This window comes from Nipponia nippon, unplaced genomic scaffold, assembly GCF_047370975.1.
Source record: "Nipponia nippon isolate SJK-2023a ecotype South Korea unplaced genomic scaffold, ASM4737097v1 scaffold_16, whole genome shotgun sequence".
Classification (NCBI taxonomy): Eukaryota; Metazoa; Chordata; class Aves; order Pelecaniformes; family Threskiornithidae; genus Nipponia; species Nipponia nippon.
In genome coordinates, this window is record NW_028262332.1 from 6,308,283 (window position 1) to 6,332,034 (window position 23,752).

Here is a 23,752-nt window from a genome sequence, read left to right on the forward strand (position 1 = left end):
CATTTGAATCTGTAAGCTTCTCTTTGTACCACACTCTAAAACAGGTGCATAACGATAGTACTTTGTTTATTGGATACTGTTCCTGAATTTTGAAGCCATGCTTTTTTTTTTTTTTTTTTTAAGAGACTGAAATCAATGAAATAACTTCTCTGATGTACCTTCAAGATATCCTTCTGTTTGAAGGAATTAAAGTACATTTAACTGTTACTTGATGTTACCATTTCTAAGAGTCTTTTTCAAAAGAATCAGTTATTAGTCCCAAACTCGGTATCGTCTTTCACGGGTGAGGTTGATAGTGCTCACTTCTCTTTTATGGCTATCAGGTGCCCAGGGTGATAAGAGTGACAGGAGGTCACAAGTAACTCTGGAACAAGATGCTTGCTTCCTCTGGGGAACAGATTTATGCTTAATCTCTTGCCCTCCTTCTCCTGGATTAAAAATGAAAACTTCTAAGACTTATCTTTTGATCATCACCTTCTCCGAGTGAAGGTACTCTAGTGGAGGGAGTCCTGTAAGACACAATTCCCCGTGCCTGCTAAGTAGCCTTAGCTGCTTTGCCCAGCAGAGGCAGAGCCCTGCCCGCCGGGGCCGGCTCTCCGTGGCACCCTGCCGCCCGGGAGGATTGCTGCAGCAGCTCCCCCTCCGGGTGCTCCTGCCTGCTGACCCGGGCGGGCTGTTCCCTGGCCGGGAAGGAGCGTAAAACGGGAGAGCTGGCCAGGGTGAAAGGCAGAGGGCTCCGGGAAGCGAGGGCATCCTTCCCCTGCACTTCCCCCCCCACCCCCCCCAACGCCTTTTAGCGCTCGCATAACCGCAGGCAAAACGGCAAGAGCCGTAATTCGTCTACAAGCCCTACAAGTCTACGTCGCTTCTCCTCGGGTGTAGCGGAGGAGAGCGGCTGCCGGTTCAGCGGCAGGGCATGCCTTAACCCCCGGCACCCCCTCCGGCAGGCGCCCGAAAGAGACCACACAGCTCGATCCCGGGAGCGCCCCCGCTTCGGAAACCGCGGCCCGCCCGCCCCCCGGGCCGGTCACACGCTCCCCCTTCCCGGCGAGGACGCTACCTGGGCAGGAGCCGCAGCCGGAGGGCTGGCCCCGGCCCCCGGAGGAGTCATGCCCTGCGGGATCCTGGAAGGGCTGGACGGGCACGTCGTGCTCCCGGCTGTGCCACTCATCTTCCCGCGGGACACAGGCTGCCGAGTGGGCAGGAGCTGCTGATCCCACACACCGGCCCCCTCTATCCGCTGGATTTGCAGGGGACCGTGGGATGCGCTGGGTAGCCAGGGACATCTCTGACCGGGGGGAAGGTGGAGGGCTGCAAGGCCAGAGCACGCGTCCTCCTCGCCTCTGGGATCACCCGGCATCTCCAGGCTGGGGAGCTCCTTCACCCAGATGGTCCTCGGCCAATGGCTTCAGCTCCCCAGGCTCCCTGAACTGCCCCGCAGCCTCCCCCGCAGGGCACGAGACCTGAAGGAAAGAGGGGGAAGCCCCCACGTGAACCCCGAGGGCAGCGGCGGGCAAACCAACCTCTGCAGCCACCGCCCCGCCAAGAGCTCCCACCAAACCTCTCTCCAGCCGAACGCAGCCCTGATCCCCGTCTGCTGGGACAGGCTTTGTCCGCTGAAGGTCTGGGGGTGTCCCTGCTCCTCTGAAACTCAATCCGCACCTATTGGTTTGACTTTCCCCTTTCCAGTATTTCCACTGAATGTACAGTCTCATTAAAATCATTCCTTAAACACTAAACAGCCTGGACAATGTTACAAATAGCAACAGGTTCCAGAAGGGTTTATGTTAATCTAATGCACTTGCTTTATTAACGAGAGCATGTTCAAAGGTTTTATAGAAGTTTAAGGCTTTATTAATGCAACTCAGTTAAGCTAGATTTAAATTTTACATTTTCTGGTGATTTCCTTTTACTAATCATTCAGTTGCAGATCATTTACAAAATGCTTATGCTGGAAAAAAACTGTTCTAATTAAATAAAAGGAAAACATTTCTGTTTATTAGTGTATTTCTAAATTCGTATGTGGGAATACTATAACCTCTGCATGCCTTCTGACTCAAAGTTGTGTACTGCTCCAGGACTGAAAAAGCATATTAGCGCACTAATAATATTAGGCAACGCTGCTGAGGAGGGATCTTACAAGTGGCGGTCGATGCCACCTGAAAGCAATTAGTATCTTTTTCACTTGTTTGAAACACTGGGCCTGTGACACGCTGCATGTTGGTTCTGCGTGACACCACGGCAGTACAGCAGCAGGGTGGTTTTTCACTCAGGATAGCTGGGGGATTACTGCCAGCCTTGCCAATGCACTTGGGTTATTTTTTCACTCAAATATTTAGTTGAAACACCAGATCCTACATGTAGACGGGCAGTTCTGCAGAGAAAAAGTTAGTAAAAAAAACAGCACTGGAGACAGGCATCACCCCCTTTCCAAGGAAGCATCCTATCTAAAGGAGAGTTGCGGTTCGCTTGTTCCTCTACAAACAAATGCCAGTTACGAGTTAATCTGGAGAACTAAAATTGGAAACCACCTCATCGACTCAGCACAGCAAACTGGGCCCAGGCTGGGGCCAGCCACAGGGATTTTTCCTCACAGCGCCCAGCTCCCAGAGGAGGCATCGGGATCCGAGCGGGGCCCGAGTTAAGGAGATCTGGCACGGTGTATGTCCCCGTATGGTCCCTGTGGCACGAACCCACCATTTTTGTGCCTACAAAGGACACTGATCCCCTAAAGCCTCTCCTTCCCCAGCAGCCCGACGCGGAGGGCGATGTCCACGCTGGGAAGCGGGAGGTACCTCAGTCTCCTCAGCGTCCGGCCTGTCGCGCCTCTCTCCTTCCCGCCGCCATCCCGGGCGCGCTGCGGGACCTCGCCGCCAGGTCTCGGCTGCGCATTTCCCCTCAGGGCGGGCGAAGGCAGCGGGACGACCTCCCGAGAGGGGTGGGAGCCGCGCCTGGCCCAGGACCCCGCGGGGCAGGGCCGGGCGGCGTGTGGGGAAGGGGAGGCTCCCCGCTCCCTCAGGGGCCGCCCGCCGGCAGCTCTCCCGGGCCCGCACCCCGCGAGAGGGCGCTGGCGGCGGCACGCCGCTTCCCGGGAAGGCTGAAGTTTGAAAAAGTGCCGGTTGCTGGCGGCGCCGTACGGAGCAATGGCGGCGGGGACCCCGCAGGTGAGCGCCGCGCCGAGGGCTCGGAGGGGTCGCCAGCATGGCGGGCGGGGCGAGCCTCGCCTGAGGCGAGGGGGCTCCCCCCTCCTGGGCGGCTCCCTCTGCCCTCCTGGGGGCCCCCTCCGCCCTTTGGGGGCCCCCTCCATCCTCCCGCCGGGAAAGCACAGCTCCCTGCTCCGCCAGAAGCCCCCGGCCCCGGGGAGGGGGCGGCGGTGGGGGCAGCGGGGCTTCCCGCTCTCTCCTCCGCCTCTCGCCGTGGCCGCGCCCCGGGGAGATGGGAGAGGCTGTGCGAAGTAGGTGGGAACCCCTAAAAATGTCCTTCCTCGCCTCAGGGAAATGGGGTTCTGGCCAAGTTGGTGCCCGCTGAGGAAATCCCCGCTCGGTGTGGGAGGTGAGGCGGCTGCTGGGGCTGGCCAGGGGAGGGCAGCCAGCCTCCGTGCTGGGAAAAACATTCATTTCTGGAATAAGCTCCCCGGAGTGGAGGAGATGCCCTGCCCTCTTTCCTTGAGGCGTTTCAAGCCTAATCTGGGAAAGAAGGGATGGAGAGAGTGGCACAAAGAGCGCTCGCTGCCAGCGCTGCGGCCCGACCGGGTTCTCGCCATCTCGGTGCCTCCCGGGCTCGCCGCTTCCCACCCTTACGCAGCTTGGGAGTTGGAAAATGGACTGGCTCCAGACAGGATTGCAGTTGCCTTTTTCCAAACCTTGCAGTGGCTTTTTCTCATGAAGAGTGAATGTGGCTAGCGTGAGTCCGTCCGACGCAGGCCTCATCCCTACAGCACAAAGCTGCCGTGAAAGATGTGATTTAAAATGTCCCGGTGAACACGTGTGGTCTGGAGGGGGGACGGCCTCCTCATCGCTAGCTCGTTAAATCGAATGGTAAATCAATTTCTGTGCCAGTGGTGAGGCTCTAAGGGCCAGGTCTGCTCCGGGCTTTGTGCAGGTGAAGCTCATTGCCAGGCTGGGCATAACTGAGGGGATGGGACCTCCCTGGGCTGCAATCCAAAGGACTAAGCGCAACTTTGATACTGCTGAAATTTTTGCTAGTTAGGAAGCAGTCTAGACACTTGGGTACGACATGAGTCTAGCGGAAGCCCTGGGTGAGTTCTGGCAGCCCCACTACAAGTACCAAAAGCAAGCTAATTTAAGCTAGCGTGGGTATTTCTCTGCCAGCTGTAGACATGTTTTGGGATTGCATTGGAGACATACCTTGAAGGACTGACCTTCCCTGGGAACCCAAGAACAGCTGCAGCATGGGCTGTGGCAGTATCCCAACACCTCATCGAAATTCCTGAGTCGAAATGCAAAATGGATCAACCCAAATGCAAATTCAGCTTTCCCATCCTCCTCAGTAACAGAATATTTTATCTTCTTGGTGCAAACATGTCAACGTTATGGCACGCTCTGATCCGTGGAAGGGAAGAAGGATCCAGTAAAACATACCATGCTTACATTCTAAATATATCTAGAGAATTAGCGTGGTGCATTAACTGGTATCCAGACTAGCTTTTGCCAGAGAGTGATGTGGAGGAAGACTGACCTAAGAACTGCCCTGGCTGTACCTGTTCTCTGAATCAATACCCAGGTCCCTGTATTCAGTACCCTTTATCGGCAGTACTCTTGCAGCACTACTCTTTCCGTTGCTTAGGGCGGATCAAGGGGGTGGATTGCTTACACTCATTTGCATAGTTTGGATAGAAAATAAATCTGTATGCTTTTTCTAATTATTTAAATTAGAATTGCAAGCAACAAACTGCTTTTAGTCACTACAGACTGGATAAAGAGCTTTCTGATTTTCCAACTTAGAGCTGGTAAAGGTTGCCTGTGACTCAGGAACTCCATGATTCAAGTTCTTCCTCACAAAACTTTGGACGTTTTTCAAAGCTCTGGCTTAGTTCCTGGCTTTGCTAATTGGGCGAGAACTTCCTGAAATCAGGATGTTAATCTGAACCTTTTTGTTTTGTTACCAATCTGAACAACTCCTATTTTGGCTATTGTGTACCTGTTGCAGACCCAACTTGGTTTTAGGCCAACTTTAAAATAGATTTTTTCCTTCTTCTTTAATTATTTTGCTATTAGACTGAAATTGTAGCAAAAACTTTGGGCTGGGTCTTTCAGGTGCATAATAAAATATACTAATCTGATTAAATAATTGTTTCTGCCTGAGTGGCATAGGGTTTGGATGCACAGCACACAAAGTGCAATAACGTACATGAGTAACACAACCCCAGTGTGGTTTATTGTTGGAAATGTAGTCAATCGATTAAAGAGTGTGAAAGCAAGTTGGGATTCCCGAGTTCTGTCTTTAGTCACTGGCGTGCTGTGTGACATTAAGTCGGTTGGTGTAGTGGAGCTTGACTGTGCAACTGTTTCTTTTGCATTTAAGCGGGGAGTATGATGAGTCGTTAATGTTAGGTTATTAGTATATTAATTGGTCTGAATGCCTTAAAGCCAGTCTTCCTGTTCAGAAAAGCGTAACCTCTTGCTTTTATCTGTTTGTTACGGTGTTAGGTAGCATCCTTATGGATAAAGCTTTCACAGCTCCTGTCTGAGCTCGGTCTGTATTTGGTCAGTGAGATGTACCTCTGCTGCTACTGCCTAGACTGTGTATCTCCAGAGTCTGTAAACAGAGCATCTCTGTCCAGAGCTGTTGACGAGGCACATATCGCTAGAAGAAGCAGTATTGAAAATGATGTAAAACAAAGCCCAGAACAAGCGTGAATGCTACTAATGCACCCCAAAATAATCAGTGTTTTACAGCAGCCTTACTGCCTGTAAATCACAAGCAGAACAGAGATTGAGACAACAGTCTGGTTCCCTTTTCAGATACAGCAGAACGTTAAGCTTACTCTTTTGCTTGCTCATTTGTAGAAACAGCTGTAGGTTTTAAATTTTATTTCTTCTGGGGTAATAGCTGAGCGTTAATGCATGCTCGTGACATTCCTAAAAAGCTCTAACAGGTTAGTTGAGATGTGTCTTTGAACAGCTGGCACCAAGACACAGTCAGATAAAAATCTGTATCTGCTACATCATACTAGTAAAAGTCAATGTTGATCAGAACAAGGGCAAATATTGGCTGGGCTTTGATACAAAAGATGAGAACAAAGAGGTGTGTAGACATTAAACAACAAGGAGACAAGTAAGATGAAAGCTTTTCTCCATTATGGTCTAAAACCAAATTAAGGCATATTAAGATCAAAGTTGTGTTCTGTCCTCTGCAATTTAAATGTAGGTCTTGTCGTCTTGAAAATTTGGTGAAAAGGTTGGCTTCAGAATTTGTGAAATGAAGGAGTGGAATCTTATGAGGGTATTGCTATAGCATAAAAATGGTTGAACTGTGTTATCTCTGAAATCCTCTTGCCCAATGCTGCTTGATTGCAGGGCAGCTGTCTCTTGCAGCTGGGCAATGGTGTGAACTTAATGGATCCAAGCTTCCAGCAAAAACTGGAAGGTGAGAAGGAACTACTTCGCCGTGCTATACAGAAAGAACTGAAGATTAAAGAGGGAGCAGAAAACCTGCGCAAAGCGACAACAGACAGAAAGAATCTTGTTCATATAGAGCATGTGCTGAAATCTTCCAACCGGAAACTGGAACAACTGCACTGGGAACTTCAGGAGCTTAATGCAAGGATTGTAATCACAGACAAAGAGGAGAGTAAGACAGGTAGGTCTTGGGTCATGATTGACAGGAAAATTGTGTTATAGTGCTTTGATGTTTATATATATTGAATTGATATATTCTGTTGAGGACTCACAAGTAGTGGGAGTTTCTCCAGTTGGTATTTAGGTGACAAGGTGATCTGTGCAGGAAAAAGTTGCAAATGGGGCAATAAAGGTGAAAGGAGGCAACACGAGAGATCGGTGTAGGGAGAAAACCAGCTGAGAGTGCTGGGCACGGACAATATTCAGAAGTATGCTGTAGGTGGAATTGAAGAGACTCGAATAGAGTTTCTGGGTGGTTGAACATCCAAGTATCTTACAGGATGAATGAGTAAAAAATTGGAAGAGTGCTTATGAGGACAGGTTCATTGATAAACTAAGAAATATTTACAGATATGAGCTTGAGCTTCATTTACAACAGTGTTTTGCAGCCAGTTTTGTAGACAAGACCTTTTTGTACCTTATTTTATAGCCTAACCTTCTTTTATAGAGCCACCCATCTATAACCCGGTGAAATGACACAAGGAAACATGACTAATGGTATTGATTGTATTGTTTGTACAGATGGATCTGTATCTCCAGATCCTTGTCTCTGGGAAAGAAACCCAGACCCCATGGCAAGGAAGGTGGAAGCTCTGAAAAAGCAGCTGCATGTTGAAATGAAAGTGAAACAAGGAGCTGAGAACATGATCCAAATGTATTCAGCATCCAAGGTAAGCAGCAATAAACAACCATTTGGGAACATGGATTCCTGGATCAAAATTTATATTTAAAGTCCATACACAGACTCTCTCTGGTAATTGATGTGTGAAAGAAATTCATTTGCAAAGCTTGCTTGACTGAATCCTAGCTCTGCATTTTGGTGCTCAGCATAGTGACAGCCTGTCATGTTACTGCACAGGGCAACCAATACTCCAATTATGCATTAGACTTGCATGTTACGGATTTCAGGAGTTTATCAGGAATCAACAAGGAATTGGATGGCGCATATTTCATTTGTCAAGAGCTTAAGCCAATCTATAATTACTGGATGTCAGGAAAAGGCTTTTCTGAACGTGTAGTTTATTCCACTTTGGCCCGTGATGTCGTTGCCTCTGCCTTTTTCCAAAGCATCTGGTGGTGATCACTGTAAGAGGGGAGTTATTAGACCGGGCAGACGGGCATAGTCTGGCAGTTTTGATCTTTTTGGCAGTTCTTAGGTGGCAGATGCTGATTGTGCTTCTGCTCTTGAATGTTGCTTAGCGGTATTAATGATAGAGTTGGGAATCATGTTGTTTTAACTTAGCCATGTAAATCCTTCTGTAGTCTCAGTGGAAAGTGCTAGGTACCTAGAGAGTGGCTTGTGTAATCATTCTCAAACAGAATAATGGCCCTTTGGAGAGACCTACCTCTCCCTGCCAGCTACAGACTCTACATTACTTCTTCAGTCTAGATGCTTAACTTAGCTGGCCGAAGGCCAACATAGGGATGTTAATGCATCTAACCTCAACACTCTTAGTGACTCTAGATTAGAGGCAGAGAATCAATCTTATAGGAAGTGGCACGATAGAAGTGCTGTCTCTAGAAAAACTGTTGCAAGCCTGGGAAGGTAGTGAGGACAGTATAAGAGGTACGTTCAGTCACTGACTTGAGGAAAGAAAGTTTAAAAAGCATTGGTATTGTACACTGAGTTGGTGGGATGTTTTGATATCACTAGGTTGTTTAGGAGAGAGCACAGCATGTAGTATCTCTTTATGTGAGAAAAATTTTCAGAGGTGTACTGGTTTCATATTCATCCCACTTTTTGAGTTTTGCATAATCATATTTAAAAGTCAAAGGATAATAAAAAAAAAAATCCAAGCTTATTATGAAGCTTAATTCAGTAAGACGAGCAGTGTAGAGGATTGTGATATTTTTATTTGTTCAAAACCTCTGCTCATAAAATGCGGTAAGCACAGTTGGCCAGTGAACCACAAGTCTCATTGACTGCAAGGTTTGGTATAACTGGACATGTCCTTGACCTGTCCTTTTGCTCTACAAATGGAGATAGTGATCTTAAAGTCCTTGATCCTCAGTGGTGTCTCCTTTGCTTATCTATGCCATTTCAGGATCATTTATGACCCTTCTTGCAGGTACCACCTCATCCTCATATGTGAACACATCTTCGTAATACGTTTTTAATGAGAATGGTTCTCTCTCTGCATATGCTTGCTTTTTGGCAGGAGCGAAAGCTGCTGGCTACAGCTCAGCAGATGCTTCAGGACAGCAAGACAAAGATCGAAATAATCCGCATGCACATTGTGAAAGTATCTCAGTCAGCAGGAGGGATGGAAGATACAGTGGATCCAGCAGGTAAGGTGCTTTCAGTAACTGATACAGCCCAGAATAGGTGCGTCCAAAGCCCTAAGATTCAGAATACTCAGTCAATTTTCATCCTCGTCATATTTTATCTCCAAAATGGCTAGTGAGGATGGGGACCACCATCAGTGCTTTGGAGCTGCGTATTGAGGAGCTGAGACATCACCTGCGCATAGAAGCTGCTGTAGCTGAGGGGGCAAAAAATGTGCTGAAGATCCTAGGAGGAAGTCGGGTACAGGATCGCAAGTTTTTGGCTGAGGTAAGCACTTATTCAGGCCTTTTTGAGAGGGTGGTTTCATGCCTCAACATTAGTGATTTAGCATGAATGACTAGAGTTAACCAGGAGTTACTAATTTGGGAAGTTCCTGCCTCTCTGTGAGGACAGACTGATTGGGATCACTTTCCCTTCTAGGGATGACATTCCTTGCTTTCATGACATTTTTCAGGAACATCAGAAGTGGCACTGATGGTGTAGTCAGGATCTATGGGAAAATATTTCATCTTGTTCCTGTATTAGTAAGATGTTACCTGGTCTTTTGTTGAAGCTTACTCTAGTAGTTCATGAAGGATTAATAGTACCTGAACCGGGGCTGTACACTGAAAATATGTCTGCTTTCTGTTCTACTTCATATTGCTAGGCTCAGGGTCGTTTGCAAGAGTCCTCTCAGAAGATTGACCTGCTGCGCTTGTCCTTGGAACATCAGCTTACTGAGCTTTCTCCTGATCACCCAAAAAGAGCACTCGTCAAGCAGGAACTAGTAAATACTTCCTCCCTGGGAGCTCAGCATGGCAGCATCCAACCCACTTCAGTCATCAAACCTACAGCCCTAACAGGTACATAAATCCTGCCTGGCATGTTGTTGTGAGGAGGACAGAGGGAAAAATGAGTTGCATTTCTTCTCATTGATGTAATGCCTCTTGTTATATGGACATTTGATTCTCTAGGAACTGGACTTATTTCTTGTAGGCCAGCCAGAGCTTTCTGATCATATGGATTTGCAGTCTATTAATCTGGGATAGATTTGAGCTATTAACCAAGAAATCATGAATCTGAGAAATTCTTGGACCCCTGTGAGGACAGGCTGACTGGAATAACTTAATCTGTTACATAATAATATTCTTTACTCTCCTAAAATTCCTCAGGAACATTGGAAGTGAGACTGATGGGGTGTCAGGATCTATTGGAAAATGTTCCAGGACGTTCCCGAATGACTAGTTCTTCTCCCATCTGTGGCAGCCCGAGTGATTTGAGGTCCCTTTCCCGACCACGAGTTGGCCTGGGTATCCATGGCCGTGGTGTTGCAGGAAAGTACCTGCGGAATGAAGAGCCTTGTAGTGAGTATGGGGTTCCCTGTTGAATTGTGAGTGGCATATGGGAGCGTGGGGGCTTCTCACCAAGGCACTAGGTTAGCCCGGTATGAGTGTAATTACAGGAAACCCGGTTTCTGCAAAACGAAGAGAGAAAATGAATCGCACTATACCTAGTCCTCCTAGTACTCTCCTGGAAATTACATTTGATTGGGATATTTACCTTCAGCAGGAGAGACTTTCTTCGGTAAAAGATTATAATCCGTGTTTTCTGCTTTGTCCAGATGAGGTCCTTGCTGTGCTCAAAGTGGACAATAAAGTGGTTGGCCAAACAAACTGGGGACCAGTTAATAACCAGGCGTGGGACCAGAGCTTTGTCATTGAGCTGGACCGGGTAAGTCTGCCCCAGATTCCCTGTGTTGTATTTGTTTTTCCATTTCACCTTACCTGATTTGCTCATCTAGCCGCCATTCCGCTTGATTCAACTCTGTGTTGCTGCTGTCCCCAGGTCCTTTTACGTGCCAGTTATCTTAGTCTCCCTCTGAAGGCAGTGCATCCCTGGCAGAGATTCAGCCTGAAGAGCATCTGTTGTCCTTCTCTCCTTATCTGAGCAGTTTTATTTCATCTTACCAGCAAAGTGACTCTCACGGGGATTTCTGAAACGGGGAGCCAAGACAGCCATCTCCAAGAGGGTCTTTAGCTAGGAGGATCTGAAAACATCAGAGAAAGCAGGGAACTGAAGGATTAAAGAAGTTTCTTATGCATACTGTTTAGTTTACTGATTTTTTTTTACGACAGCGTGTGTGTGCAATTTCCAGAGCATGGGGCAGTATGTAATTCTTCTGCTTTTTTTTTTTTTTTCTCCTCCACCACTCACCCATCCCACCAGTCTCGTGAGCTAGAAATTGCAATTTATTGGAGAGACTGGAGAGAACTATGTGCAGTGAAGTTTTTACGTTTGGATGATTTCCTTGATAACGAACGTCATGGGATGTGCCTCTCGCTTGAACCCCAAGGAATGCTTTTTGCAGAGGTATAAATGTCAGCTTTGTTTCTTTTTCAGAGAACTCTGTCTGTTTAGGGTGCCTGTCCTGAAAGCAGTTGTTCAACCCAGGATACAAGGAATGGAAGGAGCAATGATCTAGAAGGGTTGAATGACACCTGAAATCCTTTTGCATCAATATCACATATAAGAATAAGGAACAACATGATATAATAGATGTACACATGCTGTAGCGCGGAGTGACTCTTCAGCTGCTCCAGTGTAATTATATATGTGTGTGCTGTGAAATCCGTTGGTTTTTATTTGCTTTCATTATGAGTCATCAGTGACGCTTTACTTAAACATATGGCTTAATGGTCAGAATTGAATCGCAGAGACTGTAGAATCAAAGATCCAAATTCCCTCTGGCTATGCTTATTTTATCATCTTTCTGAGGCTAATAGTACTTTGAAGTACCATCAATGAAGAGATCATCCAGATAATCCCTTAAAAGTCACAGTACTTTCTTCTTTGTGTTGTGATGAAAGTTCCTGTGGTTATCTTTCCAAAAGTAAGATCTTGACCTCATGTACCAAAATTTGCCTCCTTTCCCCTGCTTCTTGTTTTTTTGTGGGGGTTGATTTTGGTTTTTATTTCTGTGTCACAGACTACCACTTTTTTTACCCTACAAATGGCTGTGTTCTTTACGCATGGCTTTACAAATTAATTTTGTTTGGGATATGAATTGCTCTTAATTCTGGGAGGTTGCTGCATTTCATGTAGCAGAAAATTCCAACATCTAAAGCCATAGTTGAAGTAACAGGTGTTTAGAGGGTGAAGCTAGAATAACGCAGTCTGGAGTCTATGGGAGTGACTCCTGACTTACCAAACAGATATGAATGGAGAACTTGATGAGAGAGCAGGCATGTGTGAAAGTTTGTGTTCACAGTGTAAAGGAGGAGTCCTGACAAATCCCCTTTGCTTCTCTGACAGGTGATGTTCTGTAATCCTGTCATTGAGAGAAAGCCGAAACTGCAGCGACAGAAACGTATTTTCCCCAAACAGAAAGGTAAGCTGCTGGAGAACTGACTGCTCGCTATTTAGGGTGTGTAAGTAAGGTCAGGGGTTTGTACAAGCAGGCTGGCGTGCACTCCTGTCCCATTAAATCTGTGAGACATTAAAATGCTTGCTAGTTACTGTGGGTAAGTAGGTGGGCTTTATTAGAATGTGAAAGTTTTGTTCAGTCAGAAAAAGTGCAAGCAGCCTGGCTGCAGCATGGTGTGTAATGTGATATTGTTGTGGTGTTTCTATTCACAATGAACATTGGTAGGAAGATATAATTACTAGTTGTTTAACAGACTTCTTAGCAAGATCCAGAACTCAAGGTGTACTAATTTAACCAGCAACGCTGTTACTGACGGACAGATATTGGAAGGTTTTCTGGAAAACTCTGAGTTATAGAAGACTGTAGCATGAACAGGCTACTGATTGTCTGTCAAGTCTTTAGAGCTGGCATCTCAGATTAATAGTTTAGGCGCTGGAATAACTTGCATACTTTCTTTTTTGTCTGCAAATTCTTTCTTGTGAAGCTGAATAAGGTAAGACTTTACATACTGAGAACTCCTGGCAGTGGGGATAAATGAGATTTTATATTCTTCAGGAAGTAGTAAGAATAATGAAAACATCCCAAATGTTTTACTCTTTTTAAGAGATTTTCAGAAACTTTCTGTTAACAGGCTACATGATTAAAATGCAGTGTTGAAATAGAAGAAAACGTGATTTAAAATAAAAGCAATTTTTGATGTTTTATGCAAGTTCTACTTGAGGATTGTTATGATATTATATGGAGCTGAACTTAGGTGAAATAATAGATCTGTTTCATCATCATCATTATTAAACTTCCTTCCCTGGAAAAAAGCCCATTCTCCCTAGGGTGGGTTGCCTTTTTGAGTAACCCACAGGTGTTTGGGCAAAAATGATAATTTAACAGTACGTGAGATTGTAATTTGTGCATTGTAATCTCACTGGTGTTTTGACTCTGACTCCTCCAGGGAAAGAATTTCTCCGAGCTCCTCAAATGAACATAAGTGTTGCTGCTTGGGGTCGCCTGATGATGAGTTTCCTCCCTCCGTGTAGTTCCATGAGCACTCTGAGTCCCCCGCTTCATGATCCCATTCACACAGACTTCTCTCCAGTTCCCCCGCAAAGTCATGTTGATTCAATGTCCAAATTGAGTAGGTAAGTTCTCATGTTCTGAGTGTTGCTGGAAGACGCTCTGGAATGGGTGTAGGGTAGATCTTAAAATTCTGTTGCACCTTACTAAGGTGGAGGAAGATATTGATGTGAAACTTGTATCTGTGAAACTTAATTCAGGGGCAATGCTGCCTGAAATGATGTGGTTTTAGTGGGGTGTTCAATATGCTGTGACTAGCTCTGATTTATTGTTAGCAGTTGGACTGATTTCCAGAATTGCTGTCCACACAAGCAGTGTGTTCCAGAGCCAGGGGAACTTCAGCAGCTTTCTTTTCCTCTGAAGTAAGATCTGTGGGCATAAAAGTGGTGATAAGTAAACACTGTTATACAAAAAAAAAACCAAAACACCACAAAACAAACCCACAAACCTCAAACCAAAAGCAAATTTTCAAAAGTTATTTTATATACACAAAAAAATGTACTGGTTCTGCACTGCAAAGGAAAGAAAATTCCACTCATTAGATGTCTTCAGCAGTACAGTAACTGAATTCAATGCAAGGTCACAATGTGATTGTTGTGGTAAAAATGCACTCTTCTTTCATGAGGTTACACGTATCCCAACCACTAGCATGATGTAGCACTCAGAAGGTAGATAACTAAGCTTTTAAATATGCTGTAGAAGAAAATTCTCTAAATAATAATTTTTTTAAATTGTTGGAATTAATTTTTAGAGAATTAGTCATTCTCTGAAAGAGACTATTCCCACTGATTCACAAGACCTACAAAAGAAAAAAAAAATCAACTACTGTGTTGCTATTAAAATCAAGACTTCCTTTACATTCTTGACCATAGTGACTTATTTCTATACACTTATGTTTCATTAATTTTATAGCATCAGAGAGCTAGTGCTGGAATGTGAGTCTAACCATCACCAACTTAATAGCTCATTTTCTCTTCATTTGTTTAGGAGAGCATATGCCTTGTTGATACCTGACAGACTTGTGGTGTGAATCAGGGAGTCCTGTTGTCCGGTGTATTGGACTGAACTGAACTTTGCTTATATAGCAAAGGTGATGCAAAGGTGTCTGTGTACAATGTTCTGCCCTAAGGCAATCTCCTTCAATTTTGTCTTACAAATGCAGCGACTTTCCTGTGGCTAAGCTTACATTTGCTGATGAAGCACCACCCAAGCCTCCACGCCTTTTTCTGATGGCCAACTCCAAAGAATCAACACCATCTCCTGCAGATTCTCCGGTAATCAGCTGGGCTAATAGGGGGACTTTTCTTTGTTGGTTGGTATTCTTTCAAGGCTTGGTTCTTCTTATTTGTTCATTACTGGAGAAATTAACTCTACTTTAGGCAGGTGCCTCCTCAGTAGCTGGCTGATCTCCAGGGATTCAGAATCCAGTGAGCTATTTTGGCATGGAGTCTTCATGAAAGTGTTACACCTCTTCTTCCCCCCCGCCCTTTTTTTTTTTTCTTTCTTTCTTTTTTTCTTTTTTTAAATTATAAGTTGCTTTTCTTGGAGAAGCAAAATGGGAAGTAGGTCAGCATTGGGAGTTCAGGGCAAGAGTACAGAACAGATGACTGCACAGAGAAAACGGGGAAGGAGGGTGGGCAGGCTTTTAGAACCGGATAAAGTTCTTTGTCATTAAAGAAACTGGGCAAAACGAAGAAGAGCTCTGCTTTTCCGACAGGAAGGAGCAGGAAAATTGTTTTGAGTAGTATAATGGTTAATGACCTGTGTTCTACCACATCTTACCCTTTCTCATTTGGCTTTGGTGACAGAGGAAACTGTGTTCTCTGATCATTGTGACTCTTTCTGGGACATGAGATGCCTTTTTTCTAGAAAGGAAATGTTTTATCTTGGACTTCTAAAAGTGTTTATTTTAAAGGGTTTGGCCCTATCAAAAAAATATCGTACATGGGAATAGTTTTGTGTGACCGTAGACAATCTGTTTTCATGCTGTTTCCCTCCAAGCAGAGGTGATGACCGGCTGCAAGAACTTGTCTGTGGTTGTGCTGGATCTTGACAAAGGAGAAAATTTGGATGTGGGTGTTCAGGTCTGACTTGGCGATTCCAGAGGATGACACGCTGTAATTTTCTTTCTGTTCCTAGTGTCTGAAGAGGCTGCATGTTGAGGAGAAGTCTTGCAGCTCTGTGCTAACAGAATTTCCAGTCCAGGCATCTCCAAGGTAATTGTGAACAGCATGGGCTGTCTTGGGTCACAGATTAAAGAGGCACTGGGCTGAAATTTTTGAGCACGCAGTCTAAAATTCTGCTCAAGATATGCTTTGGTTTCTCAGCAGCAGACTCCTAGTGCTGAGTGTAGACAATACCATGAAAAGTCTGCTCTGAACTATACTTGTCCACATGTCTGCTGCGCCTTATCTGCTTATTAACCCCGATACTTAGCCTATCGATAGACTGTACACTACAATGTAATAGATTACTTTAGGAGAAGGTAAAGTTGCTTAACTGTCAAGTGCTTCCTTGTGTTTGAGGTTTTATGGTGTAGCATATTTAGATGTGTCTGCCTTCTAAGTAATACATTTCAGAAATACTTTTGGCATCCCTCACACTCTTCTGTTTCTATTGATATGCAAGATACACTGTCTTTCATTATATAGGGAGGCATAAAACAGTCAGTTGTTTATAGTCTGTGGCAGTTATATATACACAATTTGTATGTAGCAAAGATACACAGTACTAAATATACCAAAAACAGGACAAGTAAAAAAAAAATAATATTGTTGAACAAATACTGACCAAAAAAAAGCACAAAGAGCAAAATCTATCTAAGCTGAACTTGCAGTTCAGATCATAGAATTATGTTCATAATTTCATCATCACTTTTGAGGGGTCCCATCTTCAAACCCCTGTAGTCAGGATGCGGTCAGGCACCTACCTGCCTTCTCTCTGAGAAGGCTGGGGAGGGAGTTGAGTCCTTCCTGAGTAGATACCTAGTCCTTCATTTCACTCAGTGGAAGAGTATGGAGTGTCTGCTGTCTTTTAAAGATGATCCTGGACTAAAGCTTTTAGGGTGTGGGTTGGGGTTTTTTTTTGCTTTTCTGTTTTTTTTTAAATTCTTTCTAAGCAATTAAGCAGCCTTAGTTTCCTTGGTAACACCTTGTGGCTGACATAATGTTCTATAGCATCTCTTTATTCAGCTACTTTTTTTTCAGCAACATCTTAATGCCTGTTATCTCACGATGTTTCATTTCCCGTTCCTGTTTGAGAACTTCTCCTTACGCCCTTGTCCTACTAGCACTCGATATACATGTTCATGTCTGATTAGCACAATTGCTGTTGAGCCTGCTGAAAGGAGTGTAGGCGAAATTGAACTTTACTACCCCAAGGATGGGAGTCAGGGGGAACTAATCCTGTTATGGGAAGTAACAGAGAGAGCAAGCCTTGGAGAGTCAGAATTGTTGCTCCTATTGCCAGCACAGGCAGAAGTCAGACTGCTGCCGCTGGGAGCAGTTTCCTTGCCTTATGGTTACCTGCTCCTTTCTTCAGTGGTAGAACAGCAGCAGCAAGCCTAAGTTTTCAGGATTTCAGCCTGGGTGAGGAGTGGTTGACACAGCTGTTCACTTTCCCTTTTGCTATACAGAGCTTCTTCCCCTGACACAAATACACGCTCCTTTGTTACCTGTTTATGCATCTTTTGGGTATCGCCTCAGCAACTCTTCCTTGTTTGTCTGCAGGAAAAGGACAGTTCAGCTTGCGGATTTTCACTGCATCGCTATGTTGGGACGTGGCCACTTCGGGAAGGTAGTGTAGAAGTGTACGCTTTGTGGAGGAGGCCAGTAGGACTGTGGTTGTGAAGATGGGCCTCTGCCTCAGAGTCTGAATAGAAACTTTGCAGTACAGAAGGGATTTGTTGCAATGCAGATATACAAAAGAAACCCAACCCAACCATACAAGCAGCTGATAACTCCTGTTATCAGTCAAAACTCCTGAAGATTTGTGGCTTCAAAGCCTGGAGGAAACCATCCAGGGAGCGCTAAGTCATTTCATCAAGCACATCGTTACTGTTCCTTTCATTGTCATTGTGATCACTAGCGGAATAGCTCCATTCCCAAAAACTGTGTGCATAGTTGCATGCTGTGAGAGCTCTGAGGTTCTCATAAAGCGCTCGGCCAGCTGTGATACTACGGTTTATGAAAAGAATATAACTTACACTGACATCCTTCTGGACTGCTGCAGCGCAAGGAGGAGGAAAAAAGTGCTCCATTTCTGGAGTTACTTGAGCTTGGTTTTGAGAATGACTGTTTGGAGTGGATGGAAATAGTTTGCGTCAATGGGAGTCAAAGTAATCCAATAAGGAAACAACAGATTTGTTTGAAGTACAGCTTTTCTGTTGTCTTTCAGGTACTGCTGGCCCAATACAAGCCAACTGGGAAGCTGTATGCTATCAAAGCCTTGAAGAAAAAAGATATTATTAGGAGAGACGAAATTGATAGGTGAGCTTTGTTTAGAGGTGGTACTATTGCCAGAGGCTACGTTAACATACCTGTAATCAAATGTTAGTAGGTATGATGTCTACTGGTCATGGTACTGTTAAGGTTAAATGTGACCTTAAGGCTTGGGTAACTAAAATCAGGAATAAGGAAACTCATAACTGCTTTCTAGCTTCTGGTGGAATAACACCTGAAGAACACTCTAAAACTCAAAGTTTTGGAAGTATGTAAGATAAATATTTGTATTAGCCCTCACTTTTTATTTCTCTAGCTTAAGATGTAAAGATTTTCTTCTTCATCCTGTCTTTCTCAAAACAGGTTTTTCTGCCAAGTCTTAACATTGATGTTTTTCTTCTTTGAATCCTGGCAGCTTGAACTGTGAGAAGCGAATATTTGAAGTGGTCAATTCTTCTGATCATCCATTCCTTGTGAATATGTTTGCATGTTTCCAGACACCTCATCATGCTTGTTTTGTGATGGAATATACGCCGGGTGGTGATCTTATGATGCGCATACATGAAGACGTCTTTCCGGAGCATATGGCACAGTGAGTTAGAATTATCTAGTTTCCAGGTGCTATAAATTTTTAACTTGGTTCTCATAGATATTTCCTGATAAATATTTCTCTCTTTTAGGTTTTATACAGCCTGCGTAGTCTTGGGGCTCCAGTTCTTGCATGAGAAGAAAATTGTTTATAGGTAATGTAGCAAAGAATAAAGTATAAGACGGTTCAGCAACTTGAAAGTTTATTTTCCCTGTAACTCTGTGTCTGGAGCTCACTGTCTTGCTGGGGTTTCTAATCTTTCTGTCTGTCTTTATTTTCCCCATTGCCTGTTGCTATCAGCATGTTCATCGTGCTTACAGTAAAGAAAGTCATCTAGAAGTTATTCATCTGACGTGTTGCAGGCGATTCATCCTCTGTGACATGTCAGTACATTCTGGGGGGCACCTGTAGGTCACCGCTTTCTTTTTTACTGTCATAGTCAAGTAATTTGTCATGCTTTTGTGGGATGCTCTTTTCAAGATGAATAAGCCCCACCCGGCTCTAAGCTGCTTTGTGAGCCTTTCATTAAGAGGAAAATATCAATAAATTAAGGAGAATCTTCCAAATAATACATTATTTAAACCAAATGTAGAATTTACTCAATTTAGATTTTATTCTCTTTATTAACATCTTGTTTCTGCCTCTTGCAAAAAAAGATGTTGGATGGCAATCCTCAGACTTCATCCACCATTTTCTTTCCTCTCCTTTGCCTGCAGGGACCTGAAATTGGATAATCTGCTTTTAGATGCTGAAGGATTCGTCAAGATCGCAGATTTTGGATTGTGTAAGGAAGGTGAGTTACTTTGGTGAAGCCCAAACTGAACCATCAGAACCAGTTTAGGATCTGGGCTTTAGTAAAGTGTTCACAAATACAGGTACTGAGGTGGCTGTGTGTAACTTGTATTCATCCCCATCTTAAAAATAAAACAAAATCCACCAAAAAAAACCTCCCAGCACACCAAACAACAAAAAACCCTCACCTGTCTGTCCATGCTGAACTTCAAAAGGGTACTTTGTCTTTTACTCTTCAGGAAGCTTATGAAGGAGTTTACAATGTGCTTGTTTGCTCAAAGGAGCCAGAATATAGGATACCGCAAATTATGTACTTCGCGTAAACGAGCAATGGAATCTGCAGGAAGTTTCCGTGGTTTTGCTGTTTATTTAGGTATTGTCTGTGTATTTCTTATTTGGAGTTTTTAGAGGCCTCAGGTTTCATACTTCCTTATTGGCGTTTACAAGCATTGATGAGAGCCCTTGCCTGGTTAACAACATTAGATTATCAAGTAATAATCTATGGCTTTCAGAAGGTGAGACTGCATGTGATCAGTTGTGTGCTGGATTTTACAAAAGTGTTCTTTTCCTACAGGAATAGGTTTTGGAGACCGCACAAACACCTTCTGTGGCACTCCTGAATTTCTGGCTCCGGAAGTCCTGACGGACGTCTCGTACACTCGGGCAGTAGACTGGTGGGGATTGGGTGTACTCATTTATGAGATGCTTGTTGGTGAGGTAAGACCACCTTTCTCTAAGAGGATTTTGCTAAGCAGTCTTGGGGAGAGTAGCACCCGGCCACCAGAGATAAAATTTGTAATTTAATTTTTTAATTTAAAAATTTTAATTTATTTTCAATTTAAATTTTTAATTTAAGTTACATTTTTCTCATTCATAGAGCTTGCCAAACACTAATTAATCCATACAACTCCCTGCTATTCTCATCCCTATTTAATAGGGAGGAATGGGTGCTATGTGAATTAAGTAATAAAATGTCACAATTGCAGTCACCATTCCCTGGAGATGATGAGGAAGAAGTCTTTGACAGTATTGTAAATGATGAAGTCCGGTATCCACGATTCCTTTCATCTGAGGCACTTTCTATAATCCGTAAGGTAATGGGCTTGATGGGTCTCTGAAAGCCTGAGGAATTTGCGTTTACTGTGTAAGTGAATCCAGAGGGACTCTGGTGGGACGGAATAGCACTCGTGTATGTAATCTGGAGCTGCCTACACAGACTAAGGAAACATTTAAAATTTACACATACTTTTCCTTTCCTGCTCTTTACATAGATGCTGTTCTTCTGTCTAAGGGTGACTGAGCAGGCTTCTTACGGAGGTCTGTTGCTGCTAAGTCTGAAATGGAGAAGGGTTGATTCAAGGGCAGGGCTGTCAGAGTCATTCAGTGGGGGTGGCTTGATTCAGTTTTTGAATGTGACCCAGTAGTCACAGGTGCACAATTTAGATGAGGTGCTTCGTGCATTTTATAGCGGGTATCTTATTGGTGTTGGCAAGTTGTTTACAAGGAACTAGGTCTGAGCTATTACTAGCGGATTATGACCTTGCTGCAAAGTGAGAATGAGAAGATACTAAGGGGTCAGTCCATCTCCTTCCTTTTGTTTTTCTCTCTGGAACATTATTTCTTTCCATCCTTGTTCCAGTAGTTTAATTTTGAACTGATATTTCCTGCAGCTTCTTCGGAAATGTCCAGAGCGTAGACTGGGAGCAGGGGAAAAAGATGCAGAAGAGATTAAAATCCAGGCCTTTTTTAAGGTAGGAACTCACTTTATCCCTGCCCCTCATCTCTTGTGTTTGAGCTGAGAGCAATCTGCTTTCTGTTGGTACTGAAGCATGTTTCCATTAGTTATCAGTGAGATCTTAGCGGTAGCTTCTGTTGCACCTCATTGCTCTATTCAGGAATATGTGTTTCAATTCGTGTTTGAAATGACACCCCCCAAACGTGTTTTCTGGGATGTGTAAGCTTCCAGAGCCAGTTTGTTATTTCTGATTGTGCTGCTTCTATGTACAAATATACCTTCCTTTTGAGCCATCAACAAACAGCCCTTTTTAAATCAAACTGCAGCAGTCAAAGATGCTGTCTCGTGATGACAGCCTTACAGCCCCTGGCTGGCTGTGCACTGGAGTAAGAGGAGAACTTGGATGCCAGCAGAAATTGCTGGGAAGTCCACAGATCCACCTGGCCACAGCTGCACTTCAGTTTTGTCCCTCCGAAATACAGTTTGAGCTGTAACTTAATTTCTTGGTGTTCTGAAGAACAACCTTAGACTGTATGGAATCTCTGTACTACCTGGCCTGCACCGACTATGCTGTTTGCTTTGGGCCTTTTTTTCAATTCTCTCTCTCTTTTTTTTTTTTTTTTTTTAAATCCCCCCCCCCAGTTAGTGGAAATAAGACGTTGCAAATGATCGGGAAGGGAGGCTGCAATCCTTCCTCTTACTTTCACATTTCATAAATAATCTTAATGTCAATCTGGTCTGTTTGCTTCTTTCTCTTACAGGAAATTGATTGGGATGCCTTGTTTGCCAGGACTCTGAAGCCCCCTTTTCTGCCCACTTTAAGAGATCCGACTGACGTCAGCAACTTTGATGAAGAGTTTACATCGCAAAAGCCAATCCTTACTCCTCCAGAGGAGGTTGCTCTCCTAACCCGTAAGGAGCAGACTGTCTTCAAGGACTTTGACTTTGTCTCCAGGCACCTTTTAGATGTTTGATTCCTGTGCTATAAGAAACATGAACAGGTTGTTACCACCTTGAGAGAGTGTAGAGGACTTGGCATGAGCAATGGAAAAGTCAACAGAATTCCTAGAGCTGGTAGTGCTGATGACCCCAGGATGAGAGTGCCCTGCAACCTGAGTTAACCTACTGTGGTTTTTTCGGCCTCATTTGTTGGAGGGATTCTGGATGTCAATTATCTTTAAGGAGTAATTAATGTTTGACTGGATGTATCTTCTGCTGCCATGGAATATAGATGGAAATTTTGAATTTAAGCTGGACTTAACGAAATCAAATCATCTCTGCAGCCCAGGTTACTCTTTGCAAAAAGCCTAAGTAAGTAGCACGGCTTTTTTAAGTTGCGTAGTAGCAGGGGGAACGGCCGCTTCTCACCTATTTTCTAGAAAAGATATGCAGCATTCCCTCTTTGTAATGATTTTATGCCCATTCCCACTCATAAGTATGTGTATGCCAGAGAAGGAATGGATTTTAACACAACCAAGACAATGATGTTTGGTTTGATAATGATCCAAGTGATCCATCTTAAGGAAAAGGAGTCTCTTCCTACTTCTTTGAGGGCACTAAATCTTAGCTATTGTTTTTAATGATATAAGAAAGCCACAGCTTTGCACATGCTATTTTTTTGGAAAATAAAGATACCTTTCCTTACAATGAAATGTCAGCTTTTCATCTCCTTTGTGTTAGCCGAATGTTTCAGGTCAGGGCTAACCATATTTTGCCCAACAGGCAGGATTTTATTTCTCTCTGTAAATGTCAATAGTACTATTTTCTTTCTTCCTTCCTTCCTTCTCACTCAAGTCTGTGTACATATTGCATGGTGTCATCAGCTGTCACGTGCAAATGATTGCAGTCAAGTTGTCTCTCTGCAGATTTTATCAACGTGTGTGTCCTGTATCTTTTTTGGGATAGCTAAATAATGACAGTGTTAATATAGGAAGGTCAGTAAGTTAAAGGTGATTTCGTTTGCCTGGTAACATATCTCGTAATCATACTTGATAAGATAAATTTTCTTCTCTTAAATTCATAATGTTAGCTTGTTGGGCGAAAAAAGGAAGGGTATCTAGAAATGAAGCATCACACTGACGACAAAGAGGGAGGCACAGCTATTACTCTTTCAGTTTGTCTTCAACAGAGGTAGACAGAAGTTGAACTAACGCAATTGTGCCATATCTGGAGATAAGGTTCGGGTGCAGCTAGTGAGTCGTCGCCGTTAAATCAAGACTGGTCTAAGTGCTTCAGAATTCAGAGAGGTAAGAGCATATGTTTGTGCAAACCAGAAATAATTCACACTGAACCTAGATTTCCTATTTGCAAAGCCAAGCGTAACTGCTGCTGAAAATTCCTGCGTCCAAATACCCTTTCAGCCTCCTGCTCTGCCTTGCAGCGTAATGGCCCATTTAAAGCAGGATACACATTTTCCTCACGCTTGTTTGAACAGTAACGGTTGGCTTGCTGTTGGCCCCTCAGTGCGTTTTGTGACTTTTCTTAAGGTCCAGGCCCCTGTGAAGTGGTAAGTATCCCAGTGGAGTGTTAGCACAGGTGAAACCTAGAACTTGGGTTCAAAGAGAGAGGCATTAAAACCC

General features: G+C 44.1%; 1 protein-coding gene and 1 long non-coding RNA gene across 4 annotated transcripts; one reads left to right on the plus strand and one right to left on the minus strand.

Moving 5' to 3' along the window:
* Nucleotides 1-49: 49 nt before the first annotated feature.
* Nucleotides 50-3,056, minus strand: LOC148056228 (uncharacterized). 2 transcript variants are annotated; one of them, XR_015703693.1, is made up of 3 exons: nt 2,796-3,056; nt 1,061-1,463; nt 50-509 (listed from the first exon to the last, which is right to left on the minus strand). It is a non-coding gene; the product is annotated as an uncharacterized LOC148056228 (long non-coding RNA). The 2 variants fall into 2 exon arrangements; XR_015703692.1 differs by having other exon boundaries at nt 50-1,463.
* On the plus strand, nt 3,027-23,625 carry PKN3 (protein kinase N3). 2 transcript variants are annotated; one of them, XM_087753017.1, is made up of 22 exons: nt 3,027-3,164; nt 6,540-6,822; nt 7,383-7,531; nt 9,020-9,149; nt 9,263-9,414; nt 9,794-9,989; nt 10,299-10,490; nt 10,748-10,857; nt 11,353-11,496; nt 12,439-12,514; nt 13,497-13,683; nt 14,781-14,892; nt 15,758-15,834; nt 17,347-17,413; nt 18,014-18,105; nt 18,473-18,649; nt 18,738-18,800; nt 19,363-19,439; nt 20,013-20,155; nt 20,425-20,532; nt 21,109-21,189; nt 21,935-23,625. In XM_087753017.1, exons 1-22 carry the CDS (start codon nt 3,144-3,146, stop codon nt 22,145-22,147), a joined length of 2,850 nt encoding a protein of 949 aa, XP_087609143.1. In that variant the 5' UTR covers nt 3,027-3,143; the 3' UTR covers nt 22,148-23,625. The 2 variants fall into 2 exon arrangements, with proteins under 2 accessions (XP_087609143.1, XP_087609145.1); XM_087753019.1 differs by having other exon boundaries at nt 3,029-3,164; nt 6,558-6,822.
* The last annotated feature ends 127 nt before the right edge of the window (nt 23,626-23,752 follow it).